This window comes from Microtus pennsylvanicus, chromosome 22, assembly GCF_037038515.1.
Source record: "Microtus pennsylvanicus isolate mMicPen1 chromosome 22, mMicPen1.hap1, whole genome shotgun sequence".
Lineage (NCBI taxonomy): Eukaryota > Metazoa > Chordata > Mammalia > Rodentia > Cricetidae > Microtus > Microtus pennsylvanicus.
In genome coordinates this window covers 17716254-17735959 of record NC_134600.1, presented here as the reverse complement: position 1 = coordinate 17735959, position 19706 = coordinate 17716254, and the positions used below count along the sequence as shown (strand labels likewise).

The 19706-nt window shown below is 44.7% G+C and overlaps 1 protein-coding gene across 42 annotated transcripts in view; it reads right to left on the bottom strand.

The window, feature by feature from the left end:
* The window catches only part of Epb41l3 (erythrocyte membrane protein band 4.1 like 3), a 214271-nt gene that overhangs the window by 38895 nt on the left and 155670 nt on the right, over positions 1 to 19706 (bottom strand). For all 42 annotated transcript variants that reach the window (XM_075956193.1, XM_075956173.1, XM_075956195.1 and 39 more), the window contains exons 4-8: positions 12676 to 12780; positions 11703 to 11745; positions 6625 to 6700; positions 3854 to 4072; positions 3011 to 3098 (exon numbers count right to left, since the gene is read on the bottom strand). In XM_075956193.1, the coding sequence (XP_075812308.1) occupies positions 3011 to 3098; positions 3854 to 4072; positions 6625 to 6700; positions 11703 to 11745; positions 12676 to 12780 (531 nt within the window). The remainder of the gene's footprint in view (positions 1 to 3010; positions 3099 to 3853; positions 4073 to 6624; positions 6701 to 11702; positions 11746 to 12675; positions 12781 to 19706) is intronic.

Genomic DNA, 19706 nt, shown 5'->3' with positions numbered 1-19706 from the left:
TCACAGAGATCCGCCTGTCTCTGCCTCCCGAGTGCTGGGATTAAAGGCATGCACCACCACCGCCAGGCAACAAAGAATATTTCTGTAATACAATTTCCGTTATAGCCACAGATTGAGATAATCTCATGGCGCCTTGATATTAAAGTTTCCCTTGCCCTCTTTGAAGCATTTCTCTAGGGTGGCATTCATACACACCCACTGTGCTGGCTGCAGACAGACCTGCGGTGTGACCGTCAGCCTGTCCCCACGAGGGCAAAGAGTTCTGATCGCTTGAATCCATTTGCATTCATTCCTTTGTGTTTTCCTGCAGCATCAAGGACTTAACCCGGAGCTTTGCTCTAGCGTTGACCTACAGACTTCTGAGATCTTGTTGTGTAGCTCTGGTGGCCTCCAAATCTCAGTCTTCCTGCCTTTGCCACTATGTATTACCACACCTAGTCTTTCTGGCCACGCAGAGTCACTATACACAGCTACTGTCCTTTCATGTTTCATCCATAGGACATCTGATAGGAATACACACACACACACACACACGCACGCACACACACACGCACACACACGCACGCACACACACACGCACGCACACACACGCACGCAAGCACGCACGCACACACACACACACGCACGCACGCACACACGCACACACACACACACACGCACGCACGCACACACATGCACACACACACGCACGCACACACACACACACACACAAAAGCACGCACGCACGCACGCTTCGTAATCGTACGTCAAATAGATAACTTAGACAAAGCCTAGAAAGATGGATCTTGACAAACAAGTACATATAGATTTCCTAATCGAAAACAAATTATTTAGGATAGGTTTCCCAAATACAAGATCATCAGCAAATACGGGGATTTATTTTTTATGATGAGCTCTGGGGTCTGAAATCCCAATCCAGAACGTTTAAGGAGATGTTAAGCCCAAAGACACTCATGGTATCCACAAAAGAGAAGCTGCTCATTGACGACCAGAAATTAGCACTAATTTAATTCAGTCAATTTCCTTCTTGCCAGGATGGAGCACGGCTTCACGAGAAAATGGAGTCTACCACCGAGCCATTTGTTATGTTTAATATTCAGATAAAATCCTGCAACAGGCTGCATTCTGCTTCCGTAAGTCATTATTTTTAATTGACATAATTTCAAATCATATTATTAAAGAAAAAGCAGCCGTCTATTCAAGTTCAGTAGGTACTGCGATGTGAAGTGCCTTGGTTTTTCCTGGTAGCAATGATACATCCTGAGTCGCACTTCCCCAAGGACGCACTAATCTTTATTTCTGGGTAGTAAAGGACTCACAGTGCATGACGTAACACAAAAGTCACGCCACATTCCCTCAGACGATCTTTCCATGATCTTTTCCTCACCTTTTTTAGCCAAATGGAAAAAAAAAAAACCATGAAGAGGATTTAAAATAAAATCTCACTGTATGTCCTTAGTTTTATTGAAACCATGACCCCAATGTACAGCTGGCATAAGTAGAAAAAATGAATGAAAAAGGAACTCACTGCTGTGATCACCGACAAATGTCAAGGAGCTTGGCATTTAATATACCGGCATACCCCGGGGCATGAGCCCCAACCATGCTCATAGAGATCTTACTAGTACATTAACTTAGAAGTGCTTGTCCTCCGTGATGCTCACGGTGATGCAAAGACATTACCACCAAACCTCATAGACAACAAATCCAGATGTCTACCATTTTCCTGCCCAATCTCACTGTAGATTTGCCTTGCTCCCCAAACGTCAACGTAAGTGCTCCCCTACTTATCAACAGGACTTATAGATAGAGCACAGACTTCCTTCTTTTGGTTTATCATGGTGTTATGTTTCCTTGAACTTGGCCAGCTGGAATCTCTTGATCTCTAGGCCTCAGCATTTAAAGGAGACTTGCTTCCTTAGAAGCCTGCAATCACTCATTCTTTTGAGTTTCAGACCGTGAGACTGGGAACATCCGTCAGGGGTTGAATCCTTACTCCTTTACAGGACTGATATTATCTTGTCAGTGTCAGCCAGAAGAAACTACTCGTGATCTTTCAGGACTGACCTTTGGAGCAAGGCTAAAAATACAAGCTCCCATCTCCAGAGCCCCAACAGACTTCACACGTTTTGTTGATAAATGTTTTCAGTGCGTCTCTGTGTTTTAACAGTGTGTTTGCTCACAGCTGTCTAAATAGGAGGTGTGTAGACATGGACTCAGCCTCTCAACGTTGACAAGGAAATTTTACAAAAAGCACGACGTGGAGTCAGAACTACTCTATCTTCTACCACGATCACAACCCTCCTGTGGCTGAACGCCAACTTCTTCCTTCCCAAGGTGCAGCTCATGCACTCTATCACTGTACCCGTGACCGGTCAGTAAGGCAACCCTTGTCCTGGGTGGCCACTCTCAGCTGCACTACTTTTAAAGAACTCTTATGTCAGAGAGATTAAGCCTTAGAGCCCGAATTCTTTAAATTTAACCCCAGTTCACTGAACGCTTAGTAGGGCTTTAAAACGGGCGAAACCAGTATGTGACACATAGCAGACCTAACACTTGGCACTGGACAACTGGCCAAGTTCAGACAGACAGACAGACAGACAGACAGACAGAGAAGAGTGGGGCTCTCCAGACAAAGAGGGGAGGTTATGTCCAGAGAAAAGGCAGAAGCAGGGTACTGGGGGCACAAAGGGCATGTCAGTGCAGAGTGGGGGATACATCTGTGTCAGGGAAGGCACAGAGAAGTAGGGCTCGGAGGTCAGGGTTAAGGTTACTGTGGAATCAACAGGCAACAGAGACTTCATCTTTGGCTGTCTTCCGGGAGGCGTAGCCACAGCAGTAATGGACGGCTGAGCCGTGAAGGGGACCTAGCTTCAAAGATGAGCGCTGTTTGTTTTAACATGGAACGGGGTTTCAAAGGCACACTGGTTTGAAGCATAGAGGTCTTCATTTACACTAAATGAAGTTCAAATTCCAATAACAAAGTAGACTAGGGTTTGAAAATGCTTACCTTGGCATGATGTAAATCTACCCCATACATGGAGAGCTTTTTGGCGTTTTCCAGGAAATGCATCTCAGCTTCCGCGGGTGTCATTCCTCTGATTAGAAAAAAGTAAGCATTCAGCTTTTCCAATCAATTAGAACTGAAAACGAAGAGCAATTAGCCACGTCTGCCCTGGGTGTCACTCAGCTGCTTTCTCTCTATCTGGTAGGGCTGCGGTCTCCCACTCCGCTCCCTGCTATTGTGTAAGAAAGCCTTCATTGGGAGACCAGCAGACACGGGTTTGAGCATCCCTAATTCAAAAATTCCAAAGCTGAAACGCTCCAAAAAATCTGCACCTTTTAAAGCATTGATACAACCCTCAAGGCGTACTAAAAATATTGTATGAAGCCCCCTGGGGGTCATGCAGATCAGGCGTTTATGGAACGTAAGTGAAATCTCATATTTAGACTCTTGTTTCATCCCAAAGATATGTTATTACATCATATAACTATCCAAATAGTTTGAATATATCTGAATTCTGAAACATGTCTGCTCTTAGGTGGTATGTGAGAGATTCTTAGCATATACACAAAAAATAACAATGAGACAGTTTTGTAGGCGCACTCACAAAAGGAAGCCTGGATGTTCTGAGAGGGAGTTTACCATCTTAACCACACATGTTCTCTGCCCTGCCCTCAGCCCCTGAACCCCAAACTTGGCTGGGGACCTGAATAGTGTGCAATGGATGTACAAGGGCTTTCCACACTACCTGTGGCCCTGAGAAGTGTGCAATGGATGGACGGGACTTTCCTCACTGACCTGTGGCTCTGAGAAGTGTGCAATGGATGTACATGGGCCTTCTGCACTGACCTGTGGCTCTTGTGCAGCTCCACCACCTTATCCTCCAGTTCTTTCGTGTGGTTTGGTGCAAAGCGGAACTCACTGATGTAATCGCTCCCACACTCATCGGGATCATAGTCCCCGAGTTCTGACTGCACTGTGTAGGAGCCCAGCAGGGCCAGGGTCACAAAGGAACAGGGCAGCCTTCCAGACACAATGTCATCACGCAGCTGTAAGCAGAGGTAGTACCTTCCGGGGGCCGAAAGAACAAAGAGCAAGCTGGTGTTAGGACACACAGAAAGGAGTTGGTAGGGGTTGTGCAGGGCGAACATGTTTTAAAAACATTATATTCACATATGAGATTTCTGAGGAATTAAGGAAAAAAAGAAGAAGAACATTTAGTATTTATAAAGAAGTTCTCCCAGGACTGTAACCTCTTTAAGGACACAACTGCATACTGTCATAACGATTTTCAACTAAGGAGATACAGTATATAAGATTTATATGATTTCAGTCTATATAAGGAGGGACTACGGGTAACATGGTACTTAAGGAACCCAGAAGAAGAAACTCTTCATAATAAAACAATCAAGCTCAGAGAGAAAGACATTTAAAGATGGATTTTCCTAGTTTTACACATTCTCGGGAATCAGACGGGGCAAACTATACTATAAAAGGATGTTCTTATATAAAACCACCGGCCCCCATGCAGCCTTCAGGGAGGGCTCCTGCTAAGATCTAGATGGCAGGTCTTTGCAAATGACCACGCTGACCTCAGATAACCCAACAGCTGTGTTTCAGGAACTCTATTCTCAGTGGCTGCTTTTCTTTTCTTTTTTTTTTGAAAAATATTTTTTATTTTATTTTATTGAGCTCTACATTTTTCTCTGCTCCCTCGCTTCCATTCCCCTCCCCTTCAACCCTCTCCCATGGTCCCTATGCTCCCAATTTACTCAGGAGATCTTGTCTTGTTCTACTTCCCATGTAGATTTGATATATGTATGTCTCTCTTAGGTTCTCTGGGATTGTGAATCTTAGGCTGGTTTTCTTTGCTTTATGCCTCATTTATCTATCTATCTATCTATCTATCTATCTATCTATCTATCTATCATCTATTTATTTTAGTGTGATATCTTCCTGGAATTTAGCTGATACAAGTTCTATAAAAATCTCTTGCTTGAAATCTGGGACTCTTATCACTAGAGGGGAAGTTTTAAATGGGAGACATATAAAAGCATTTTCACACAGCTGTGCCATGATGTCATAAAGCAACTACATTAGTAGCCAATCTATCTTCTGTTTGAGATTCACAGATTCAGCAATATAAAATCAAAAGAATTAAATAAAGATTAACAGTTAAATCCTGAGGGTAAGTGCTGACACCCACAAGCTTTAAGGGCTGTAGCTGTCTACTCTCCACGCACGAGAGAGAAGTCTGCAGGCCTCCAAGAAGCAAGTTCAGCCACTGACAGATGGGAAGTCTACGGAATTCAGATATTAGAGTTCTTACGCACACCACAGGTTCTACAGACACCGAATTGTGGACAGGAACTGTGCACGAATTTATAAGTTCAAGCACATGTGGGGTCTATAACCACACAATTAGTCAAAACTAAGTATTTAATCCCGAGCAGAAGTGTCTTTATATAGACAAAGAACTAATTTTCTCTGATTTCTGGCAAATATAAAAGAAATGCCCTGGAACTAATCGTTAACTCTTCTCAAAGATTTTAGTAAAAGTATTTGTTCAGTGCAGCAAGTGTTTGAAGCAACTGTTTGAAGCAATTTCTTTCCTAAGTCACTTTGGTCATAACCTCACTGCACTGGGCAGAAATATCTACAAAGGCATGTGAAGGGAGAATGATGGTCCCGGACATCTGTGTCCCACTTCTACCCCTGAATTCAAATGCTGAAATGCTAGCCCCGCCCCGTGTGATGGGCTGGGAGGCGGGGCCTTTGACAGATGATCAGATCAGGAGTGTAGAGCCTGCATAAATGCAATTAGTGGTTTTAAAAAGGCCATAGGGCAACTCTCTGGGGGGAGGACAGTAATAAGCTGGTAACCTCCAACTCTGAAACAGACCCTCATCGGACATGCACACCAACACCTGCGTCTTCAACTGCAGGTCTCCAGAATGCATCAAGTGAATTTCTACTGTAAACCACGGTCTTTGATATTTTGGAACAGGAGTAAGAGCAGACTAAGTTACACGGTGTAGTTCTGTAAAGGGAATCCCTTTCACACTCTAAGTTCAACCTCCAAACTGGGATATTTATGTGTTAGATTTTTTTTTCTTAATATCCTCTTTCCCTTTTTATGTACCCGTGAAAGCAAGTAAACTCTTAAATGTATTCCTGCTGTCCCTTCCCCCTCCCTGAATCTCTCTCTGGCTGTTAAATAGCTGTGAAGTAGCAGGTTGCTTACATGCAGAGCGTAAGCTTAGAAAGATATTTGTAATTTAGGCTCCAAAGCAGGACCACTCAGTGCTGCTGCGCCATTTATGGCTGAGTCCCATCCATTTTGGCGGTGGCGGGTGGGTGACTGGCATCTCAACTCTGAGTGTTTTCCCACGAGGGTCAGGAAACAGCAGCCTATCTCTGAGGACTCAACTGTGAAGAGAGAGGACCTGGCACCTCCTGGCGACTCATATCTGCACTCATTTAGTGGCCTTTTATTTGCCAACTGAGAGATGATGACTGTAAGGGGCCCAGATGGGTGCAGACTCTCCCTTGGACCACTCCCCTGGAGACGTGCGGCTCCCCCATCGTGCCCTCTGTTGCCATAGCCAACTTTCAAATACCTGGTGATGTCTTCTGAGAGCTGGGCAGGGTCTGGTGGGTAAAATTTCACATTGAATGAGAAATGCCAAGCACCACCTGTAGGGGTAGGACACACATCAGAACAAATTCTTAGGAAACTGCGAGCAACTTAGGATCTGAATTCAGGTTCCAAGGGCCTCAGATCCAGGCGCAAACACCAGACACCTTCTGGTCATTGCTAAGTGAATCCTATAGGTAACTTAATTTCAAATCTTGTCCTCCAACCAAGTCATTTACTTGCATGGAAATGTACCAACTTTTCTCGTGATCAAATAAGCCTCTGGCAAAAGGGGCGGGGAAGCAATTGACGGTAATCCTGTATCAGATAATGGGGTCTGGCTAGATTTACTGCCACGGATTTCTCGATAGGGCACATGCCAACACCTCAGACAGAACTCCCATCTCCTCGGTCCTTTCTGCTCTGTCACTGCAGACCAAACCCCATTACAATAAATGTCAAGGGACTAGCGAACATCTGTTTATTTTATGGGAAGGGTTTGTCGTAGCGAATATTGCTTTCGATAAATGGGCGGCACTCCTTGGCTGCTGAAGACTGCTTTCTTGCTCAGGGAGAGTTTCGATGCAGCGGATATCTGAGTGCATCGAGCAGACGCCACCCAACCCCCACCCATGACTCACACGGATCTTTTTTTATATTGTACCATGCTTTGCCCATGACATCTTTTAAGTCGTCTCCAGCAGCAGAAGTATCAGGCAGATGTTGGCCACTCCCTTCTCCGCACTGCCTGTACACGTCCAGCCTTAAGGTATTACCCAGATTTACTGAGCGCTGTGGTTTGGATTTAAAATGCTTCCTAAAAGCTCATGTTGAAGGCTCGGTCCTCACCAAAGCTGTGCTCAAGTGGGACCTCTGGGGCGTGACCGGGTACCGACAGCTCTAATTTTGTGACGGGATTAATCCAGTTATAGAGTCCTCGCTTCATGGGAGTTAGAGGAGGGACATTGTTAGAAAAGTGAGGACCCTTCAATCCTGGCAACTTTCTAGGGGCGCCCTTTCCCTGCCACAAAGCATTGCCAAGTCACAGGCCTGAAAGCAAATGAGCCAAGAGACCACAGGACTGCAGACTAAAACAAACCATTTTTCCTTTACATAGACTCTCTCGTGTATCCTATTACAGTGTGAGATGCTATCCGGCACGCTGAGGCCCACATTTCAGTACCGAGTGACTGCACCAACATAAACACAAAGCAGAGCATGCTCGTTTCCTTCCTTTCTTTTTTCTTTCTTTTCTTTCTTTCCTTCCTTCCTTCCTTCCTTCCTTCCTTCCTTCCTTCCTTCCTTCCTCTCTCCCTCCCTCCCTTCCTCTTTCTTTCTTTCTTTCTTTCTTTCTTTCTTTCTTTCTTTCTTTCTTTCTTTCTTTCTTTCCCTCCCTCTTTCTCTTTCTTTCTTTCTTTCTTTCTTTCTTTCTTTCTTTCTTTCTTTCTTTCTTTCTTTTTTTCTTCTTTTCTCTCTCTCTCTCTCTCTCTCTCTCTCTCTCTCTCTCTCTCTCTCTCTCTTTCTTTTTCACCTTGTCATTTCTCTAGCTTTAAAATACAGTGATTATCGACTCCTGGGCAGCCCTCTGTGTGAACACTGTGTCAGTTCCTCCAGTCAAGAGCCACACCGAAGGTCTTTGGCATCGCCTCTAGGAGCATCTGGGAAATCTCTCAAAAGTTTACTCCTGTTCGTGCCACAGGTTTGCTCTCATTCCTGTCTCTGAGACCCCTGAACAGCTCTTACTTGTCCAGCCCTCTCTATAACTTCCTCCTAAGCCCCCCCCCCCCGTAAAATGACTTTTGGGAAGTCTGTGTGCTCTGCAAGTCATTCCCAAACACTCTGGACAGAGAAGCCCCACCGCACACATTGCCTAGCTCCTTCTCTTGCACACGGAGAGCGATGCTCGGCGTTGTCAGTTTCTACACTCTGTCGTTGACACCACAGCACCACTCATACCTTCTAGTTTATTCTCTGAACAACCGTCTACCTCATGCCCAAGAGCAAGCATCTAGCCAGCTGTTATTGGGTACTTGATGCCATCTTCAAGCCATACGAAGCTTTGAGAATTATAAGTCATAAATATCTGTCATTTAAATATATTTTTTAGTGATTGTTTTTCTACTGTTTCAAAAATCTCTTTTTGTCATTCTACAGTCTTATTTTTTTTTATGTTCCTATTGATTCTTGGTCAGTTGTTATTAAAACAGACCCCTCTTGGTGTCTGCCAACAGGGAGCTGGTAACAGGGGCTGGCTTTACAGCAAGCAAGAGGACTCGAACCAACGGATTCCTCACGGAAAGAAGACCTACTGCTCTTTCATGATTTTCATCTACTTCAAGCAAGCCTTGATTTCAACAGCAAGTCCTGCAACGTAATCAAACTGTTTTATAATAAAATTGCCGAGTGACAATTGAAGGTCGGAAACTAATCAGTAATCAGTTGTAGGGATAAGTCCTGCCCCTTTGGGGGCGTGTTCGCCTCGGGCTAATGTTTACCTATAAATCTGGCTAGCATGCTCGCAGTGCTTGCTTCTGCTCTCCACGGGGTTCTGTAAGTCTTTTTCGCCATTAAAGCTGTATATATTTTTACAATCTATCTGCATTCGTTTACGCCGTTACAATCAGTAGGAAGGATAAGTAATGCATGCCAATACGAAACCTTCATCCTACAAATCAGTTTGCAAATGACAGTGAGCCTAAATGCACCGGAAGTGTTCTGAAAAATGAAAGTTTCTGTGGGGGCCCACAGAAGTGGGTCCACTCCACCCTGACTAAAGGTCAGACAGCTTACAACCTACCCACGCTCTTTCCAAGTTATTGACAAGAAGTCTGACTACAAACAAAATATCCTGACCCAGGGTGTGGTTACCTGGTGTTTTGGATATTAGGATGGCCCATAGAGGTAGATCCGCTTCACTTTGACCAAAGGTCAGAGAATTCAAGCCTATTCCTGCTCCTTCAAGGATAAGACAGGAGGTTTGACCCAGGGAGTGGTTACCTACAGGATACTTGGTCTAAGGTGTAGTGGCTGCATGTCCTGCCTAAAACATCAGACAGGTTAACTAGGAAATAGTGGCTTGATATCTCAAGTACTGAAGCAAGTAAAAGTTCTGTTTGTCCTTTGTGCCATGTTAAAGCAGTCTTTTGCCTCCTTCCCCATTTTTGGATTGGGGTGTATAAGCATATGGAAAACAAACACAGGCGAATTCAGGATTCAGTATGCACTGGCTTGACCTCCAGTACTATACTGTGTCTCTGTATTTCTTTTGTATCTCGGTTTATTCTGTCCAACATTTCTAATCCGCCTTACCCTGGAAATTACAAACCCCTTGAGGCTCTACCCCAACAGATGTCACCCCAATGTGTGGCTATGACAAATTTCTAAGCTTAATCCCAGAGATTTTCATTCCTGGGACTTGAAATAGTGGGTTGAACCTTTGGTGTTTAGTAAGTGCCCTTGTGGTCCTAGTACTCTGTGTGTGTGTGTGTGTGTGTGTGTGTAATGTCACGGTGATGATCACTACTGCAAAGGTCACATTCTTGAGCCTTTCATGGAATCACTTCCAGGTCTTTTAGGGCAGTTTCAAACAAGGGCAATTTTACGGAGACAATAATACATCCACATACCAATCAAGACCCCAAATAAAAAGCAAAAGAGAGAGGAGAGCTGCTGGTGGTGGGGAGAGGGAGAGTGGGTGGAGTGGGCAAGCAGGGGGAAGTGCAACAGATAAACAGTCTGGGAAGAGAGGCAACTTCAGAAGAGCAGATGGCCCTGCCTGTGCTTAGAGAATGGCCTTGTGGGAAACAGGAAGTGAAATACCCCCAACACACTGACATAAATATTCCTGTATACCCTGCAGTATTTCAAATTATAAGTTAAGAGAAAACTGTCTCATGAAAAGCTTCTCATCTTAATCTTCAAGGCTTGTCAAATCTTAAAATTCTACAGTGTTTTATATCATAAACTGGTATATATCATATTCTTATGTATCATAAATTGCCTTATTATAAATATACTATTCACATTATGTAGTAGACTGTAAGGTTTTACGATTTGGTATGGATGTATAAAACACAAGAACAGGAATTCCAGTGTCAGAATTTCCATAAATCTGTGATTTGTGTTCATCAGCTTGATTCCTGTTCTCTGAGAGATTTTTTTTTTTTAATTTTTCGAGACAGGGTTTCTCCGTAGCTTTTGGTTCCTGTCCTGGAACTAGCTCTTGTAGACCAGGCTGGCCTAGAACTGCCTCCTGAGTGCTGGGATTAAAGGCGTGCGCCACCACCGCCCATCTCTCTGAGAGATCTTATCTTATTCTACCAATGCAGCGTGCACTTGCCAGTAAAGAAGATTATTTTAAAAACACAGTAAACTTAGGAAATTTTCGCTAATACCAATATGTGAAAAATGATGTCTCATTTTAATTGCATCTAATCAGTAGATTTAGCAACTTACCTAATATTATTAGCAATTTATGCTGCAGTTTTGTGATATGCTCATGAAATCGTCTTGTCATTTAGGAAACAGACACTTTTTGTTATCTCCTTCTATTTCTTTGAACTTGTGATCCTCCTGCCTCAGCCTCCTCAAGGCTGGGGTCTACAAATATGTAACCACCAAACCAAGTAGAAATGTACATCTCTTGTCTTTAGGGAGTGAGGTAAGGCTGCCACCACCAACAAACTGATTTCTTATCCACTTTCAAAACCATCACATGGTTAATTTCAGTATGGCTTTTATACATTGGCAATGGCTTTAACATTAATAATTAAGTTTGGAACTTTAAATGATTAAGTGCAGCAAAACTTGATTAAATTGCATTTCACATCTGTGGACAGGCAAGGAACAGGTCACCTGTCAAAGTCATTTTAATTTCTGAGTTGTGATGACTAAAACGGGCCCTCTTGGAGCCAGAGCGAAGTATCAGGCCGAATTTCACCTCCCAATCCGCCTTTGAACCACTCTTCTTGCCGTGAGCATCTGAGCGCGGGTCACCAGTTCACACAACACCCCCCCTTAAACACCGTCACGGCGACACATCAAACATCCGAGGGAACTTACTTCGAATCTGCTTTTTAATTTCCTTAGCAGGGTCCAGCCAGTTCTGAAAGAGAAGCAACAATATGATTTGCATCAAAGGAGAGTGAAATCGAGTCTGATGATTATCCACAGAGCCCTACACGCACCGCACCTAGAGGGAACCGTCAGGGGAAGACCCTCTCCACTGCGGCTCTTCCCACACCTCTGGTGGCCTCCTGTCAAGCCCGGTGTGGGCACAAACACTAAATATGGAGACGCATGCATTTATAATTAATGGCTGATTAAACTTTTCTCCTGGGAAAAGTCAGATGCTCAATGATGAGGTCTGACACTGTCTGTCACTTCAGTAGGAATATTCCTGACTTGTGTGTGATAAAAATAAGTGATCCGTATGAACAACACTTCCACGTCTTACTTCTTAGCATCTGCAGATGGAAACAATTCCTTTCTTTGTTTCTGGCTTAGTTGTGGGATAAAGCCCTGAACAGGTATCATGGTCACATAGCAGTGATCTCGTCAGGGGCAAACATTAGTGATACTGACTGGAACACTGACATCCACTGACATACCAGACAGCAAATGTTATCTTCACAGCCTAATTTTTATGTCATAGCTGTAATTTCTTCACAGAATTTGGGGTATGCGTAACTTTTCCACATAGATATCTAAACACTTGGTTCTCATGAGCTCAAGAAACTGAATTAACTATATTATAAGAAAAAACCCTGTATCAAATGTTTCCTTAGCACTAAATCTCAAGGCTGAAAACTGGGACTGACCTACTGTCTCAGAAATACTCAAAGATACAGGAAGTTGCCAAGATTTTTCTTCATGAAGAAAAAGGGAGATTAATCACATTTAGGGACCCAAAGGTGTGTGAGCATGGGGCAGGGGTATCCATGGAGAACACACCATGTCTGTTTGCTTTCAGGTCACTTCTGTCCAGTAACACACAACCCAACCATAGTGCTTCATGTTTCGTTGACCCCCTCACCTTCTGATTCTCGGCGTCTCGATACGTGAGACCAAAGTAATCTTTTTCTAGCAGGTTCAGATGCTCGCACACTTTGTCAAACAGTACTTGTCCTCGGGAGCGCTTCTGTGAAAACAGGACAGGAAAGCAAATCAACACACCCAGGAGACCAAAATGAAACAGGGCAGAGAGTAGGGTGCAGATTGCAGAAACTGGTCAGTGAGTGATGAACACAATGGAGTGTGTCTGCAACCCTGGTTCAGGGTCAGATAGAGACGAGGTGACCCCAGAACTCTATCTGGGAAGCCTAGTCAGATGGAGACAGGATGACCCCAGAACTCTATCTGGGAAGCCTAGTCAGATGGATACAAGGTGACCCCAGAGCTCTCTACCTGACAAGCCCAGTCAATCAGTGACTTCCAGGTTCTACGAGAGATGTTGTGCACTGGCTCATACTAACCACCAAGTGGTCAGATTGAGAACCATGGAGGACAGAAGCTTCTTGGCCTTCATGTGAGGACTTACCCAGATGAGGTAAGCCTCTGTGCACACCTGTGAAGGACTATAGGAATCAGAGTTAACTGAGCTGGGGGGTTCTACACTCTGAATAAACAGGAAAAGGAAAAGTGACCTTGGCATGAGGTCACTCTCTGTCTTCCAAGCATGAGCTTCTTCCAGCTCCTGATGCCATGGTTTCTCCACCAGCTCCTGATGCCATGGTTTCTCCACCACAGTAACCTGTACCCTCAAACTGTAAGCCTAAACGAACCTCTCCTTCCTTTTAAGTTGCTTTTCTCACACAATGAGAAAATAACTAGCATTCCCAGTATCAGAAAATAAGGTACAAAGTGATCAAGATAGCTAAGGTGGATTTCTGGCCACGAAACCCAGAGCCCTCCACATAGGAACACATACGTGTGTGTGCACATATACACACACCATACACACGGTGATTCTCATCCTATAAGAGCTGCCTCTACAAATGAATATACAAAAAAAAAACAATCAAAATGTCAACAGTGTCACCAAGGAGGAACGGGTGACTGGGGGATGATTCTCAAGTAGAAGTAGCTGGAGAAAGAATGTGATCTTAGGGTCAAATACTCTGTGAGATATAAAAAGCCCGAGGATGGGAGAGTACCCAGCGCTTACAATACCATGTTCAGAATGTCGGGCTCAGCTCTGTAACCGCCACTAGCCATGTGTCTTGGCACGTCAAACTCTCTTCCAACCCTCACTCTAAGTTCCATAGGCTATTTTCCTCTAAGCTCTGTTCATTAGTTTATTTCTGTAATGTTGCCATGACTTTGGGTCTTAGACAACAGTATTCAAACGCGTCTTAACTTCTTTAAGGAGAAATAAACACAAGCATGACAAGACAAGCATAATAAACATAATCAACATTAAGATTACAGCCGGGTCATATAAACTCATGGTGCAGATGTACAGCTGTACATGCAACATTTGGAATCCTCACACCATCATCTGGAGAAAGGGGGAGAAAGTTAATCAGCTGGGGCAAGTTTGCATCAGCTGAATTCACTGTGATAACTTTCCAGCAATGTTCACCTGAGGCCTTAAACACCAATTAAGCGAAATTACTTTCCTGTTCTGCGGCACTGATACTTTACATGCAATATGGTAAGCGTATTTATCGTTGAGATGTAACGTATTAACAAGGAGATAAAAGAAAACTGATAAACTGTGTCCATGACTAAGTAATAAGCATGCCAAGACCTGTGAGTGGAGCACCTTACTAGGTGTTTGTAACTATCCTCAGAGGTAATTACTAGATCCTTCGAAAGCATGGATGTTTGAGGAAAAGATACATTGTAATGGGAAAGAGGAAATCATAGCACACTACATAAGCAATGGTGTGCTCCACGAAGTAAGAAAATAAACGGACTTGTTACCAAACCGCAACACGCTGCTCAGAAAACGTGAATGAGGAAATGCTGCTTGCTGGTTTTAAATCTTTTATTTATAAATTGTGGTATTTCCGAGTCACGACTGAAACACTGTGAAGTTTGTACATTAACGTGGGTTCTTCGATGCCTGGTTCTGCTTAGAGAACAGAACAGAGGTGCAGAGAAACAGATGAGAAGACGGCATCATGCTAACGACTCCCGACAGCACTTCAGAGTCAGAAAAAGAGCCGGGCCGGATCTTCCGCCTGTCCCTCGCAGCGACGTGAACCTGCACATTTTCTTGGGTGAAACGGGTAAGGTATTGCCTACTTCTTTGGAAAGGCTGACATTAAAGACTTCAAACTTGGTTGAGAGGTAGCAAATATGACGCATTCCATGCGCGTAGCCATTGGTACAGGGCCATGTCCGACAATAACACATAGAATCTGTGACTATGTATGCTTTCTACAGGAGTATAATACCTGGTGGGGCCAAGAAGCAGCCGCACTAACATGCCTTGCTCTTCAGATAACAGTTACATGTTCACTATCGAATTACTATCTAAGATACACCGTCTGTGTACACACAATACCCACAAACTTGCATCAGTGACTGCTCCCTCGGTGAGTAATTAGCAAAGCAAAATGAATACAAAAACTTCTGTTTGGGGTTTTGGATGCTGCCGCCTTCTACAATAGCTGACCTAGCAGACGAGAGGCAGCCTGCAAGGAGTCCTTTTTGACTATGTCGGAGGCCACCAGGGCAACCGCTGCAGAAGGCTGTCTTCGAGGGAGGGCGTCTTTGATTTGATCTAACAGGTGACAGACTAGCTCAAGAGGAGATGGCCTGGCTGACTTGTTCTTTCCCTGGTTGTCATAACTGATTTCTATCAATGGCTCATAGCTCTCTCCAGAACGGAATTACCTGAACACTCTCTGCTAATACCGATCCTTCTCTCACAGCAATGATATTTTGTTTCCCGGCCTCAAAACTCTTTCAACCAGGTGCTGAGCATCCACCATAGGCTCTACGGCCCGGAAACAATGGCATCCTAACTCCTAAGAGTCAGCGTGGCCACCAGACACTTGGGTGGTTCTGGAATATTTGTTATTTCTCCATTTTCTTTTCCTTGGGCAAAGACTTCATAGCCTGCTGATGGGCTTCAGGCTCTGCTTACCTCCTGTGGCTCATGGCCAACTACTGGATTTAAAATATTCCCCTTGCCCCATGGGCTCTGTCACCTCCTCATTCTGATGACTAAGCTGCTAATGGTGGGAACTGGGACCCAACTTCAAATTTGTTTGCCAGGCCAGGCCCGGATCGTCTCTGAATCTCTTCCTGAGCTGAAGAAGTCTTCATCTTTCTAACTCAGGTTTTTCTTTTTTTCTAGCAGATTACTGAAATTTGTAGTCAACTCTTTCTCCTTGTTGACATCTGAATGGGCTGACACATTGGCTACTTTTCTGTCACCGTGATATCATAGTCAAAAGCAACTTAAGGAAAGGTTTGTTTCGGCTTACAGCTCCAGGGGCGTAGGTGTCGTTATTGGCTGTAGAGACTTGGGAGCAGGAAACAGAGAGATCACCCCTCTCCTGTCCACAGGAAACACAGAGAGCCAACCAGAGGTGCAGTGAGGCTGTATGTTCTCAAGGCCCGCCCCCAGTGATACACTTCCTCCAGCAAGGCTTCACTGCCTAAAAGTTTCATAACGTCCTCTAAACTAGCAGCACGAGTTGGGCCCAAGTGTTCAAATACCCGAGATTACGGGGGTGGGGTGGGGTGGGGAGACACCTCTCATTTGAACCACGACTTGTAAATACATGCCGAAAGCTCAACAGGGGAGTATATTAGAGAGGGTACCTTCTATGTTATAGCCCTCAAAGACACACTTTGACGTGGTTAAATACAGGGGCTTTGTCATTAGACTGGGGTGGGCAACGCTTAACATCCACTTGACAGGATTCAGAATCACGTTTGTTGGAGACAAAGCTTGGGACATATCCGTGAGAGCATTTACAGAGAGATTTATAAGAGGAGAGAGGGGACACCTGATCATGGGTGGCATCATTCCATGTCCTAGGTCCGGGACTGAATACAATGGGGAAAGCAGGCTGAGCACGGACATCCATTTCTGCGTGTTGGTGCAGACTCAGTGTGACCAGTTGACTCACGTACGTTCTTGCCACCATGCTTTCTTCAGCTTAAACTGGGAACCAAAATACATCTTCCCTTCTAAGTCAACCGATTTGAGTTGTCACGGGGATGAGAAAGCAAATGTATACAGGGTATAAGTAGTTATGCTGACTCAAATGAGGAAAAAATTTTTTATTGTTTATTTTTTGTTTTTGTGGGTTTTTTTTTCAATGCAAGGCTTCTCTGTAGCTTTTGTGCCTGCCCTGGAACTAGCTCTTGTAGACCAGGCTGGCCTCGAGCTCACAGAAATCTGCCTGCCTCTGCTTCCCAAATGCTGGGATCTAAAGGCATGAGCCACCACCACCTGGCTAGTAAAATTTAACAAATCCTCTATTATGACTAATGGCTGAGTTACCTAACCAGCTAGGAGAGCTTGAACCCTTGTAAGTTAAGTCACTGTTGGCTCACTCAAGGCATTCCTTGTCCACAGACAGCACTTCCTGTGACATCATTCCTTGTCCACAAACAGTACTTCCTGTGACATCATCCCTTGCCCACAGACAGCACTTCCTGTGGCATCAACCCTTGTCCACAGACAGCACTTCCTGTGACATCATCCCTTGTCCACAGACAGCACTTCCTGTGACATCATCCCTTGTCCACAGACAGCACTTCCTGTGACATCATCCCTTGTCCATAGACAGCACTTCCTGTGATATCATCCCTTGTCCACAGACAGCACTTCCTGTGATATCACCCCCTTGTCCACAGACAGCACTTCCTGTGACATCATCCCTTGTCCACAGACAGCACTTCCTATGACGTCATCCCTTGTCCACAGACAGCACTTCCTATGACGTCATCCCTTGTCCACAGACAGCACTTCCTATGACGTCATCTTGGGAAGAAGATGTTATGTTCTTAGGGGATCACCCCAGTGTTCACGCCTCCCTTCAGGACGATTAAAATATTTAAATGATTCGCAGATGGAACACGCATAGTAAGTTAAATCAGGTTTCTAATTTAAAAATTCTCAAACATGAGGATTCTAAAGCAATTTTAATTTTCATGAAGAAACACTATTTTGTTTTTTTCAAATGAAATGCATGCCTGATCCAGTTTCTTTAGAGTCTCTTTCATCAATACTCACTGCTACATTATGAGAAAAAGGCGACTTAACCTCTGCATTTACTCTTAAAGTCTTACAACATCTCTTCCCAACAGTTTGTATATATATAAAAAAAATGATCACAAGAAACAATGGATAAAATAGCTGGATGCCGCAATAAATGGTACAAGTGAGAGCCCACACCCACTGTCAAAAGCCCACAAAACACGCATGCATTTAAAGCTGCCCCTGAAACGTGCATATGAAAGCTACAAAAGTTTTACAAGCTTCCTGAGCTCTGCCAGGGGAGGAGACATCTTCCTTCCCACACCTAAAATGCAGACTGATTTTGCCTGGGTGCTGCAGATGAAAACCCGGGACCCCATGCATGCTGGGTAGCCAGGCGAGTGTCCGACCACTGAGCTGCATGCCCAGCACTTACATAGAGGCTTTCACGGCAGATCCTGCCATCTGGCTGATGATAATGCAGGCAAGGTAATCAGCGAGATGATTTCCTTTCTAATTGACCAGGAGCATAAATGTCCTTCCTAGCAGGTGACTGAAATGATTGACAGGACACCCCTACTCCACAGTGAGCAAAGAAGACAGCTCCCCTCGCCGGGTGATTTCTCTGCCACGGAGGCGCTGGAAATAATTTCTGAATCTGTGTAAGAGGAAGAGCAGAGAAGTAGCACAAAGGTACCCTTAGTCTTGGTCTCTAAGTGCTCGGAATCAGTGAGAGGGAGGCTCTTTCCCGAAGGCTAAGGCTGAAATTAGAGAAGTTTGTCAAGTCAAATGTCATCTTTGCCTTAGGAGCCGGGCTGCAGTTACGCATCGGAAATGGCTCAATCCAAGTAGAAAGGAGGAGAGAAGTTTTTGTCTGAGCCCGTGGGATGACCGGCAACACCTGATTCTAAGTAATGGGACTGGGAGTTGCATTAGGTGAGCATGTTCTCAGAGAATTTGTTTATATTCTGCATACTACCACACTGAAAGTGAACCACCACCACACCATATCACCCACCTCCACCACCGCCACCACAACTGTCACCACGGCCACCACCACTGCCGCTACCACCACCGCCACCACAACCACTTACCACCACCACCACCACCGCTGCCACCACAGCCACCACCACCACCACCATTGCCACCACCATTACCCACTACCAACACCCATCACCATCCCCAAACTAACACAGACAAAAACCAAACAAACCACATCTACAGTGGCTTAGGCACAAACCACTTGTTAATATAAAGCACTTCGAGCAACTACACTGAGGATATTCAGGGGAGTTGATGCCTTTGTTCCTTTTCATCTACTATGAAACCAGAAGCCGCTCCCCACACCACAGGGCCTCGCTCACTCAGTCACCGGCCTTCTTTTTCATCCAGATTCCCCTCTTTGGTGACTGTGGTACTCATTTCATGCATTTGTATTTCTGCTGCCTGAGGATGAGAAACAGCTCACTCTTCCTACTGCCCCAGTAAGCACCGTAGCAGCCTCTGTGCCAGAAGAGCCCGCTGGCTGAATTCGAAGGAAGAATTCCTGCTCGCGTTAACTTCGATTAATCTTATGGCAAAATGCCACATTTTAAAAAATGCCTCCCTCAGTGCTTCCTGTCCTAATTGCATTTCCCTCGCTGGACGCTTCTGCATTTTCCTCATTTCCAAGCGTCATTTGGAACTTCATTTCTGAGGGATTGCATTACCACTTCCCTGGGGCCCAGGAGCTCGTGAAGAACTCAATAAACTCGCAGTGCCGGGGCTTCAGCTCCCGCCAGATCATCAGCCCTGTTCACCATCCTCCCAGACCTTCCTATTCTGTACCACGCTCTCGACAGGAAGCCGTCCTAACAGTGTCTGTTCGGAGCGTGGGCTTGTCTTTAAATTCATACATG